Below are 12,214 nucleotides of genomic sequence, written 5' to 3' on the forward strand. Positions count from 1 at the left end.
TTTTGCGGGTGAGGCGAGTGCTGTATGTGTGTTGCATGGAGGGGACTGGGGCGCCGATGATCTTTTGCAGCTGTGTTAACTAGCGCTGCAGGGCTTTCCTGCTGGAGAGAGAGAGAGAGAGAGAGAGAGAGAGAGAGAGAGAGAGAGAGAGAGAGAGAGAGAGAGAGAGAGAGAGAGAGAGAGAGAGAGAGAGAGAGAGAGAGAGAGAGAGAGAGAGAGAGAGAGAGAGAGAGAGAGAGAGAGCAGTGTGTGCCCGTGCAGTGTGTGAGTAAGAGAGGGAGCATGGGTGCGCTGTGAGTAAGAGAGGGAGCAGTGTGTGAGTAAGAGAGCAAAAAGTCAAACTGAAAGGGGAAAAAGTAGACAGTAGACACTCCCCTTTTAGTTCAGACAGAAAGGGGAGTGTCTTCCTTCCAGAGCATATATAAGCAGTAGTTCATGTGGATTTCAACTAAAACCACGACAATGGTCTACTCTACTAAACTCACTCTTGTCCTGTTGGCTTTTCGTTCCTCTGTTATGCTGTCCTGTGAGTATCATATTAATTAAGTTTATGGCATGCTCTATATCAGGGGTATTCAACTAAAATAGAAAGAGGTCCTTCAAGATTTCTTTAAAGGGTAATTCCGGTGTGAAATGGTTTTGGGATATGTTTTGTATGATAAAGAGATGAAATGTCCTGAAATGTGAGATGAAATCCTACAACCTTTATATGTTGTTGTCCATTATGTGGAGAAGCTATTCATAACTGTTATTAGCTTGAAACATGTCATCAGAAGTAGCATAGACTAAAATAATTTACATCACTGCCTTCCAAGGTCCATCTCAGAGATGGAAATTAACTTTTTTGCCCACCAGCCACTGTGGCAGGTAGATTTAAAAATCTACCAGCCACTCATCTTTTTTACCAGCCACTTTTTATGCGCTATATATTTTTTATTAATATATGCGCACATTTTAAACAATATAATAGTAACAATAGATAAGAAAAGTGTTTTTCATACACATAACTTTTTCCATCAGAAGTGAATCTTACTGTAAGGAGGTGCTACCAAGGAACTGAGTTGAAAATGTTACACTCTTACCGCATATGATAAACAATACACAGGTATCTGCCATGTTAATGTCAAAGGTGTTACGATGACAAGTTTGGGGATAATGCATCTATACAAAGTATTTTCAATAAAAAACAAATTTACATATTAACAATAAAACAACATGCATGGCTACACCCTCATAAGTCGATCTAATTAGTGCCTGAATACAAATGTGTCCACAGACATGGTAACTAACGTATGATAGTAAGCATTATTGGCCCTTAACACTAATATTCAGAAAAAACACTGCCTCAAAAGGCTATTGGCTTAAACAATACAAGTAGAGGCATATACTTGAACTTTATACCCTGAACTTTTAAACGCTGCAAACGTGCAAAAACATAATTATATATTTATGTGGCATTCAGTCCATGCTGGAAATATATCTGTGGCATTCAGTAGGCCAATGCTGTGGTTAAATGTGTAAAGTATGACCAAGTGTTTCTTTCTGTTCAATAGATAGAAAGTTATCAATCCCCTGTGGGAGAAATTTGTTAATGTTTGTCCCTAGAAAACAATAATGGTAAAAAAATAAATACACAACGCTAACTGCGTAAGTCAAACTGTCCAATCTGAAGGCTCTACTTAACCACGCCCCCTACTCACTTCCACCAATGCAAATCGAACAGAACTTAGTAGGGGAGGACGTAGCCTAACTAGTTTGCGAACGACCCAAAGAAACGCAACGCAACGCAAATTCAATGAGAACATGTATGAGGCTTTAATGAAATCCCGGACGATTTTTAAATTCCGCCACACATTTTTTTAAAAGTGTCTCAAAAGGAGGGCATGTCCGGGCAAAAGACGACTTCTGGTTACCCTATGTACGGGAAACCCATTAGATTCCTACCAGTAACACTGTTTAATAGCGGCCCAAATTGGTGGGCGCTATCCTGGTAATTTCTCTGCGTGAGAAATACGAAGTGTGGCGTGTGAGCGTGTGCATGGGTTGAATTGCGTGTGTCAAACGCCGAATGCGTGAGACTTGAGAGCCCTGTTACTGGTATATTATCCCGGATGCCGGACAGTTGCAGTTCAGCAAAAGAGGCGTAGAAGAAGAAGGGGGCCGGATGTTGACAGTAATGGTTGTGGAACTGCACAGCGCCGTATAACGAATGTATTAAATATGAAAATTTGATCTGACCTTACTGGAAAGTATTACCCGACACAGTGGCGGGTGAAGTGACACAATTCACCCGCCACCATACAAATCCACCCGCAAATGGCGGGTGGCGGGTGTTAATTTCCATCCCTGGTCCATCTACATGTCTGTCTATCCAGCTACTCTGTGTCTGTCCAGTGTTCATTTCCATACCTACACACGTGTATCTGTAGTGCGTACTATACCAAGTAGTCTTGTTTTGTTGGTCCTTTTTGTAACATCGTAACCAGATCAAAGACGGTACGATAATGAACTGTTCTTAATGTTATCACCGGCCCCAGAAACGACCGCTGAATCGAAAAGTGCCCAGATGGTGTTCCCTGAGCCTAAATACAGAGGTGTATTGAGACACTTGTTGCATCAATTGTGTTTTCAAGCAGGTGCTGGCATCCCTGAGGTGGTCACCAATCTGGAGGACACTGACACTGAGGTGTTCACCAGAGAAGGAGAAGATGCCATCTTACCGTGTGGTCTGGGTTCCCCGGTGAACCTGAAGGATGAGGTGTTTGACTGGAAGAAGGAGCAGCAGGAGGTGTTCTTCTATGAAAAGGGCATGGACTACAACAACGGCAAGCGTGGACAAGACCCCCAGTTCGGGGGCAGGGTGGGCCTTCTCCCAGGGGGCCTGCAGGCCGGTAACGCCTCTGTGGTCCTGTCCAGTGTGACCGAGGCCGACGGCGGAGTGTATAAGTGCATCTTCCCACCTTTGGGACCGACGAGATTGATCCGGCTGACTGTAGGTGAGTGAATGGTCTCAGCTCTCAGCTCTCACCTGCAGCACCTTTTAAGTTTAATTTGACACCAAGAGTTCTTTGTAAAAAAGATTATAAAAAGGAAACTGACCTGTTTATCTTTTTAGAGCGCGTCCCCGATGACGCTCCCCCAAATATCAGGAATGCGGGTGAGTTAGATTTCTGCTGATTACCGCACCCCTCCCTCTGTGTACCACGAGGTCGAGGGCTGGGTCTAGGGGTAGGGTGTAGGGTTAGACTGAGGGGTAAGGGTCTAGGGGTAGGGTGTAGTTAGACTGAGGGGTAAGAGTCTAGGGGTAGGGTGTAGGGTTGGACTGAGGGGTAAGGGTCTAGGGGTAGGGTGTAGAGTTAGACTGAGGGGTAAGAGTCTAGGGGTAGGGTGTAGGGTTGGACTGAGGGGTAAGGGTCTAGGGGTAGGGTGTAGAGTTAGACTGAGGGGTAAGAGTCTAGGGGTAGGGTCCAGGTGGGTCGAATAGTAAGCTGGGCTTCAGAAAACGTTGGGTTAGTACAGTATGTTACACGTGTTTGCCCACTTATTGTATGCTGTATGTCATGTACATCCTGGCACTTCATGTATGCATTTATGTATGTTGTATGTCCTTGCACTTAAAATTAATTAAATTATCTGCTAAACGCCCTGAATGTAAACGACTTAACGCCCTCCTGCCCACAGTGGTGGAGCCGCGGTTGAGGCTGGAGGTGGTAGAGGCTCCCCCGTCCTCCGGCTCGGTGCGGCTGTCCTGCTTCTCCAGAGGAGGCCAGCAACAGCCCAGCGGTCTGGAGTGGCAGACCCCCAACGGAACTGTGATCCCTGCAGAAGAAGCACCGCCGGCCGCCTCCTCAGACAGCGACGGCTGCTACTCCATCAGTCAGACGGTGAAGGTGACCGAGCCAGGCAACTACACCTGTCTGGCCCGGCAGCAAGGCGTCCACCCTGCGGTCAGAGGCACCATCCAAGTGTTTGGTGAGTGTTTCCAGTCAGCTGTTTTGATGGGACTGTTGAATCAGAATCATACTGAGAATAACACTCCTCTCTCCTTTGGTTCAGTCAATTGGCAGTCGTTGACCGGCGATCATGAAGAGGTCTTCTGGAATGGTACCAACAACGCCCTTTGTGTTTTGTCTATTCTCTCTATTATGTTATCATTTGGAGCTAAAATGTACAAATGTTGTGCCAAAAAGAAAAACAGTAAGGAAGGTATAGTGTAAAATACAACCAACAAAGGGCCTCCAAGGGATGACACCTCATGACACCTCCTGATAGCGCTCTGGCAGGTGCCCCTAACCTTCTGATTGAGATCAGAGCCGGTCCTAGGGTGACCCCTGAGGAAGTTATCTCTCTGGAGTCAATAAGTGGATGACAATACATTTTGCGAATGACAATATATTTTGTCATTCTGATTGCTGTAGTAGTTGCCAATGGTGGGCTGTTACTTACTACAGGTGATTATTTGCTGATAATTTTGCATTATAGCGAATCGGGATGCAATTAATAGTTTGAAATATTCACCAAAAATCAAAAATCTTTTCATTCTGATTGCTGTAGTAGACCCTATATGAATATATTATTATAATTAATTTTGAGGCCTTCGTGTTGGTTTAGCTGGTTTGACAGCTTTGCAGACATAACTGTTATGTTTTGTATTTGAATAAATTATATTTCAACAAATACTTGTTGGTTTCATACATTTTCTTAATAGGCCTGCATTTTCCATTTTGTGCAAGTATGTTTTGCTATTGGGCAAGTGTGTTTTGCTATTGGGCAAGTAAAACATATCAGCCACTTGCCCTTTTCGGCAAGCTTAATGTCAAGGCCTGAATATGAGGCATCTTGAAATGTAGGGAATATTTAAGGCAGGTACACGCTGTACCTCTACATCATAATATTAATTCAAACTGTGGTGTAATTGTCAAATACATTTTACTTGATCAATTTATGCAGTTGCCTATGAGTTAATTTTTTTTCTGAACAAAAAACATCAGAATTTAATTGCTGACTCATTTTAAGTCACACTTCTAAAGGCCTCGCGTATAGATCGAACTCAGATTCTTCTAACACAAGTACAAGTTGGTCTCAGCTTTTCACAGCAATTCACAAAATAACAAATCCAGGGCTTTTGTTCGGCTTGACTTTACATTTACACAATTCCTAGATTGCTGAGTCGAACATCATCCATGGTAGATTTAAGGTAGGTCTTGGCCAGTTTGAGTGTGGAAATGCTTCGTTCACAGGTAGCTGTACTCACAGGTATGGCAATGGTCCCTTTGCATAAACCTCTTTGAATGGTTCAATGATCTTTGAGTAAATGTATAAAGTCTCTGAAAAAAAGGAAATGCGACAAGGGTGGCCAATGGGGTGGCCGGGATTAAGTCTAGGGTGGCCCAAAAACACACAGTGACGGAGCCACTGTGTGTGTTTTATTCCTTTTTCCCGCGTGTAGCTTTCAGACATTTGTAGGGCCGCCCCCATGAAATGACCACGTACCCGAGGTGGCCAATCCCATTTCATGGGGGCGGCGGCCGGCCTTACAAATATGGGGACATCTGAGCCAAGTAAGACACATCCATGAGCACGGGAACCGCAAGGCGGACTGGGGCATTGTTGGTGTCAGACTCGGTCTACGAGGTGAGTATTGTGTTCACACATCATTCTCTGAAAGATTAAACTAGTTTCTCGATTTTGACAGCGATTGGATACCAAGCCAACATGATTGACTGCCTATGTAATAGATTGATTTTTTTTTTTTATAAGAAATCTATTATATACTTGCCTGCCAGAAAAGATTAGATCTCTTATCGACTCGCTAATCCATTTCGATTAGCCTACCTTTGATTGGTTAGCTTTGCCTACCCAGTCCTGAACGGGAAGCTATCGGCCACGATGCTTCATTCTTGTCGAAGCCACGACGGAGAGAGCGCTGTGTCGAGCTTGTTTTTAATGAGTGGAATGACTACAACCGTAAAATATTTAATTTAATTTACTTAATAACTGAGAAAATATTAATGTAAAGAAGACAACCAGACTGCGAAGTTAGTAGGCTATTTGAATGCGAAGAAATATATTTACTGCCTTTTTGAGGAACATTATAGGCCTACCTAGGTAAATACTTTTGAAATAGTAATTCATTCTTGTTGAAGCCACGACAGTGCACCGTGTCGAGCGTCATTATTTACTTCTCCACTTTTCAGGGTGTTGCACACCTTTACCCTAGCCTTTGAGATTTCAATAATACTATTCGTAATGAGTTCACTGGTGTTTTCTGTCCAGCCTTAGGTTTGATTGAAGGGATTGTGGATTCCAACTTGGTGATCCCCAAGTGTTACAGGAGTTCAAATACCTTCTGCCACCTACAAACAGTTTGTGTGGAGATGATAATCTCCAAGCATATTTTGCCAATTTGGAGAGACGGAGCCAGCTTGCTCCACCCATCAACTGACCAGCTGCTGTTGACAATTACATAACACTTAAGGTGATGGCTCTGGCTGGACTTTAGAATAAAACCTATTCTTTCTTCAAATCATTACCACCAATGGCCCCGTATCCCTCCGCCACCCAGAACAGGAAGTTGAATACAATGGGAGGGGCTAGGCCTACTGATCACTGCGGCCGGCAACCACTACAAATTTATCCAAATACATTTTTCCATTGAAGGTTTGTTTGTTTAAGGTTTCTCATTGTCATGATCATAGTTCATATATATATATATATATATATATATATATATATATATATATATATATATATATATATATATATATATATATATATATATATATATATATATATATATATATATATATATATATATATATATATATATATATATATATATATATATATATATATATATATATATATATATATATATATATATATATATATATATATCTCTCATGCCAGGGTTACGGCCGGGGGGCCGGACACGGCCCGACTGTATGTCACATCCGGCCCGCGGGTGATAAGGGGAGAATATATGTATTTAATTGTTATGAAATGTATTATATTTTTTTTTTTTGCAATCCGTCAGTTGGCTGTTATTGCTGCTGGTCTGTTACGATTCAATAACTTCACCCCCCATTCTCCATTCCATTTCGAAACGTGTTTAGAATACACGCTTGTTTCATTAAAATGTATTAATTAATTAAGGCCGCCACCAGGGGGAGCCCCCAACACTTTTGCTGCCCCCAACGCATTTGCCGCCCTAGGCGATCGCCTAGTTCACCTATGCAAGCCTTCAATAAATAAATTAAAAGTAATTAACAGTTTACACTTGTGTTATTTATAGGAAATGTGTTTTGTTGGCACCTAGTCTATTTTTTTGCATTTCTCATTTATAAATGAAGGCTACTTGCATGGATAGGAAAATGTTACGTTTTTAGAGGGGAGCTGGCTCCTGCTTTAGGCTATATAATTGTAAGCCTCATTGTGAGGCTATTTTGGGGCCAATGCAATTTATTTTTGATGTCCAGGCCTTCAAACATAATTTAAAATAGCCTACCTCTCCATGCGTTGAGTCAGTGTTTGGCCTTTTCAGTCCGAAAGTGTAATCCGGCCCCCTGAGGTCTCACTTGAAAAAAATCTGGCCCCCTGACCAATTTCACCCTGGCATCCCTGTTGTAAGGTGTTGAGTAACATAAGACGGGGCCCGGAGCCGAGTTGTTCATCAAGTATGCAACTTGTTTTTAAAGGCCACAATCATGTAAGAAAACATGCACATCAATGTACATTTTTCAGCATCATTTATATCTCGCACATCTTGCGTCATCCCCACAACCCCCCCTCCCCTCACATGCACTTCCCACGGCTATAGTCGAATAATTAATCCATGAAAGAGCAATAGATATTGTTCCTTAAAAAATACATCAATGTGATAATATCTGCACATTTGAGTATGCTTTTAAAGTTGACCGCCTATATTTGAGAAATCATTCGACTGTATTGAAATGTCGAGGAATAAAAGTTTTCTTAGTTAGTTCACTGAGACTATTATCGCAATGAAAACTATTTTTACCTTCCCGACTCACATTGGACGACAGCACCACCGTATGGATACTATAGTGTACTGCAAGATTTCGTTGTATATTAGCTGTAGATCAAATATATTCTGTCTTGTCTGTCCGGGTCATGCGCTGTGTCACTATTGACGATAGTTTTGTATCGAAACGTGAAAAACCTCCCCCCTTTTATCAGTGATGATTTACTGTTAAGAGAACTAGCTGGACATGGACAAGTAGTTTGCCATAATATGCAACCCCTACTTAGACATTTGTCTCACTCTCACAGGTTTAAATTCAGAGTGGATGATTTTGAATACGTCGTTCTATTTGTGATATCTGAGGATAAGAACTGTTTTTAGCTGTGAAAAAGTGAAGAGACAGAAGGACAGGACATGAGTGAACAGTTTCTAATGAAACAAGGGAAGTAAAAAGTAACGCTAAAGTCGATGAGGATGTTGTTTTTGAAGTCCATGCTAATGGGGGAGATGTCCGCACAGTGGAGAAGCAGGGAGAATCCCAGGGAGGAAGAAAACCAGGGCCAAGAGAAATCCTAGCCCATATTGTGTGCTGGCATCACCATTAACACCGATGGCCATTAGCATCAGTAGCATGTGCGTGGTTACCCTGTGAGCAATGTAACTTCTCCAAGAAGAAGGCTTAGCCCTTTGAAACATAAACACGCTCAGGGTTTCCCGCAGAAAATATGTGTTAGTTAAGGTGGTGGGGTTTGCCCAACCCTTTTATACAGGTGGCATTATATATGTATCATGCTTATTTTCATGCAAGCGGTCAGAATGCTGCCGTGCAGCCTGATCTTTACACAGAGTGAATGAAGTTTCCATTATTTTATACGCGTGTTGCTTAGAGGGCCGCCTAAGCTGTAAAGTGCTGTGGGGAACCCTGACGTTCATGAGAAACAAAACCATAGGCCTCTCTTCTCATGCACGCATCATTTAGAGACATTTGCTTCCGAGTTGGATACCGTTATTTCCTATTTACGTTTACTAGGCCTAACAAATGGTCCTATATTTATGTAGGCCTATAGCCTACAGTGTGTTGATCCGACACACTGTTGGATAATACTTCGTGGAGTTGTAGGCCAAGAAGACTCAACCAAATAGACGTCCTCCACAAATTATCTTACACACACACACACACACACACACACACACACACACACACACACACACACACACACACACACACACACACACACACACACACACACACACACACACACACACACACACACACACACACACACACACACACACACACACACACACACACACCAGAAGAGCCATGCTAATGAGCTGTAGTGGTGTTTACCCGTCACGCATGGAGCGCGCAGCGCCGGGGCCAGCGACGGCGGGTTTTAATGATGTTTATTTGCCAGTCGCTCGGTTTAGCGTGGGCGAACGCTGACTGATTGGCAGATGTTGGGAGACGCTGGGGACAGCCAATCGCTGCGGCCCGTTCAGGCAGAGCGCCGTTGCCGCCACCTCCCCCTGCCTCCTGTGATGATAACACGCCGAGCGGGGTCGCCAGGCGCCACCGGGGACGCCAGCGTAACCGTGAGTCTCTCTTCCCTGTGATCGCCGTGGTGATCCAATTTGGCACGGCGGATTTCACTCTCCGCGCCGTTCGGTCCGTCTTCAGCCGGTTATTTGTCAGAAGTATGACGCTGGTATGAGGCATTGTGGCTATAACAGGTGTATTGTATCGTGGGTAACCAAGAAATGAACACAAATCTCAGCCTGAGGCTGAGATTTGTATAGTTTTGGTATTTTCCTCTTGTTTACGTTTGTCAGGCCTGTCATTCGTTATCAAGCTCTACGCTTCTCACTTCCACATTTCCATACATTAGGGGTGTGGGTCTGCCTCGGTCTCACTTCCTGTGGATCCAGGTGTGGCCCAAAAAGTCTTCTTCCCTGGTCTAATGCATCGTTCTCTTCAGATTGGGCAGGCCTGCGTCTGGTGTTGTATTGATCCGGGTCAGAGGTCGGATGGAAGGGGAGATGGCCGTCATTAGGCCTGTAGTTTTTCTATTAAAGGTTGGGTATGGGATTTGCGAAACGCCAGCAGATTTTGAAAACACACAACTCAAATTGTCCTACCCCCTCTCCTTCAACGCTGACTTTGACTCCTCCCATTCCAAGTACATGGGCGCGCAATCACGCACGAGCGCGAACACAGATGTGCGAGTTTAGGGTTGTCTTCTAGTGCTAGGTCCAAATGTGGATTAGCTAGTCAGCTAGCTCCAGTAGCTACCGCAGGATAACAACAAACAGAAGCTTGCTCTGGGTCACGACGAGCTTTGAGTACGTGCACGAAGGGGTCACGCGCAGGGAGCGGTGGAGGGGGAGTGCAGTACGACCGTTTGACGTACTTACTGTCCAATGCCACTCGGTGGTTCTGGAAATCATTGGCTGGAGTTTTTCGAGCACTGCCCTTTCCACAGATGATTGACTTGTTTATTTTTTACGTCAGTACTTCTAACTCAGTGGCTGTAAGTGGGTTATGATAAGGATTTCAAGTAATTTTGCAAAAATGGCCAAAAAAAGAGAATTCCCTACCCAACCTTTAAGGATCTTCTCACGTTGACCAGGATGCCCATGTGTCGGTTCCCCTTGACTGTCTGGCGCAGTCCGTGCCTTAAGGCTGCCTGTTTGTGGGTCTGATACACCAGTTAATGTCTGGTCCATCTCATTTCAGTATCCCTCTCTTCTGGGTCTCTCTAACCATCTCTCTCTACCCTTTGTCTCATCTAACAGAGTTAAAGTTGTACTGCTGTATGTGAAGTGTGCTGAGATTCCTCATACTGTTTAATGCATCGTGGGTAACAAACCAAAAAAATACAAATGTCAGCCTGCTGCGAAAATCTTTTTTTGGTCTCTTCGGTTATTCGTTATTCAGTTATTCGCTCCACGCTTCTCATTTCCACATCGCTCAATTCTTCTCATTTAATTTAAGTCACAGAATCCTGGAGAAAGCTTCTCTATTTGAATTTGGGTTTAAAGCCATTACCGTGTAATTCTCTGATGAGAGCGTTATGAATATGAGTAGCCATTAGGCGTGTTTACATCCAGCGGCTTTAATCATCTGGTAATTACAGTCTGCTTATGTAATCAGCCAATCATCACTCTAACTTTTTGAGAAGTCATTTTTCAGTGCTGTAGTTTGCCACTAGATGGCAGTGTGGGATCGTGTGTGTGCGCGCTAATTGACTATCATTTTGATAATCGTTTCAGTAATTAATCAAGTAAATTACTATGTATTGATTATCAAGTGTTGACTAAGTAAGTGCTTTTGAGATTCAATTTATAAATTGCACATTGACTATTTAGGTGGTTGACAAAAACTAGTGAAAAGCTTTTGGTTCTGTTTAATCATTAATCAAATCAATTAATCGTCGTGAATTTTTTTGTAGTTTCTAGCCCAATACCTTTAATTACTGAATGTGTTCCATGGAGAGATTCCAGATCTTCTTCTGGATGAACCACAAGTTATGTCATCAACTCTCTCTGTGTCTATCTGACTCCATCTATCGCTGCCTGTCTGTTGCTATATCTGCCTGTCTGTCTGTCTCTAGAGCTGTCTGTCACTATGGACCAGGCTCATGGGAGAGGGGGAGAGAGAGAGGGGGAGAGGGAGAGAGAGAGGGGGAGAGGGAGAGAGAGAGGCAGAGGGAGAGAGAGAGAGGGAGGGAGAGGGAGAGAGGGAGAGGGAGAGAGAGAGAGAGAGAGGGAGGGGGAGAGGGAGAGAGAGAGTCTCCTCCACTCGCTCCTGGAGTCCATCTTCTCCCACCTGACCCCCCCGCCTCCACATGAACCCCCCTCCTCCCCCCTGGACCCCCATCCAGAGAGGGGGCTGGCCGCTGCGCCGTGGCCCGTCTCAGGGTCACGTAGGTGGGGCGCTGCTCAGCAGAGCGACCCCTCTCCATCAGAGAGCTCCAGAGCTGGTGGTGGTGGTGATGGTGCTGATCTGGGGGGTAGGGGTGGTGCTGATCTGGGGGGTGGGGGTGGTGGTGATGGTGCTGATCTGGGGGGTGGGGATGGTGCTGATCTGGGGGGTGGGGGTGGTGCTGATCTGGGGGGTGGGGGTGGTGGTGGTGGTGGTGTGGGGAGTGGTGGTGGTGGTGGTGGTGGTGGTGGTGGTGGTGGTGGTGTGGGGAGTGGTGGTGGTGGTGGTGGTGGTGGTGGTGGTGG

The 12,214-nt window shown here is 44.4% G+C and overlaps 1 protein-coding gene across 3 annotated transcripts; it reads left to right on the forward strand.

Annotated features, from left to right (window-relative positions):
• Positions 1 to 415: 415 nt before the first annotated feature.
• LOC115532471 (selection and upkeep of intraepithelial T-cells protein 3-like) lies at positions 416 to 4,630 on the forward strand. Of its 3 annotated transcripts, none has more exons than XM_030342259.1 (5): positions 416 to 526; positions 2,634 to 2,996; positions 3,116 to 3,157; positions 3,682 to 3,972; positions 4,057 to 4,630. In XM_030342259.1, the coding sequence occupies exons 1-5, from the start codon at positions 436 to 438 to the stop codon at positions 4,215 to 4,217; spliced, it is 948 nt and encodes a 315-aa protein (XP_030198119.1). In that variant the 5' UTR covers positions 416 to 435; the 3' UTR covers positions 4,218 to 4,630. The 3 variants fall into 3 exon arrangements, with proteins under 3 accessions (XP_030198119.1, XP_030198120.1, XP_030198121.1); XM_030342260.1 differs by having other exon boundaries at positions 2,637 to 2,996; XM_030342261.1 differs by lacking the exon at positions 3,116 to 3,157.
• The last annotated feature ends 7,584 nt before the right edge of the window (positions 4,631 to 12,214 follow it).

The sequence above is a fragment of the Gadus morhua genome, chromosome 19 (genome assembly GCF_902167405.1).
Source record: "Gadus morhua chromosome 19, gadMor3.0, whole genome shotgun sequence".
NCBI lineage: Eukaryota > Metazoa > Chordata > Actinopteri > Gadiformes > Gadidae > Gadus > Gadus morhua.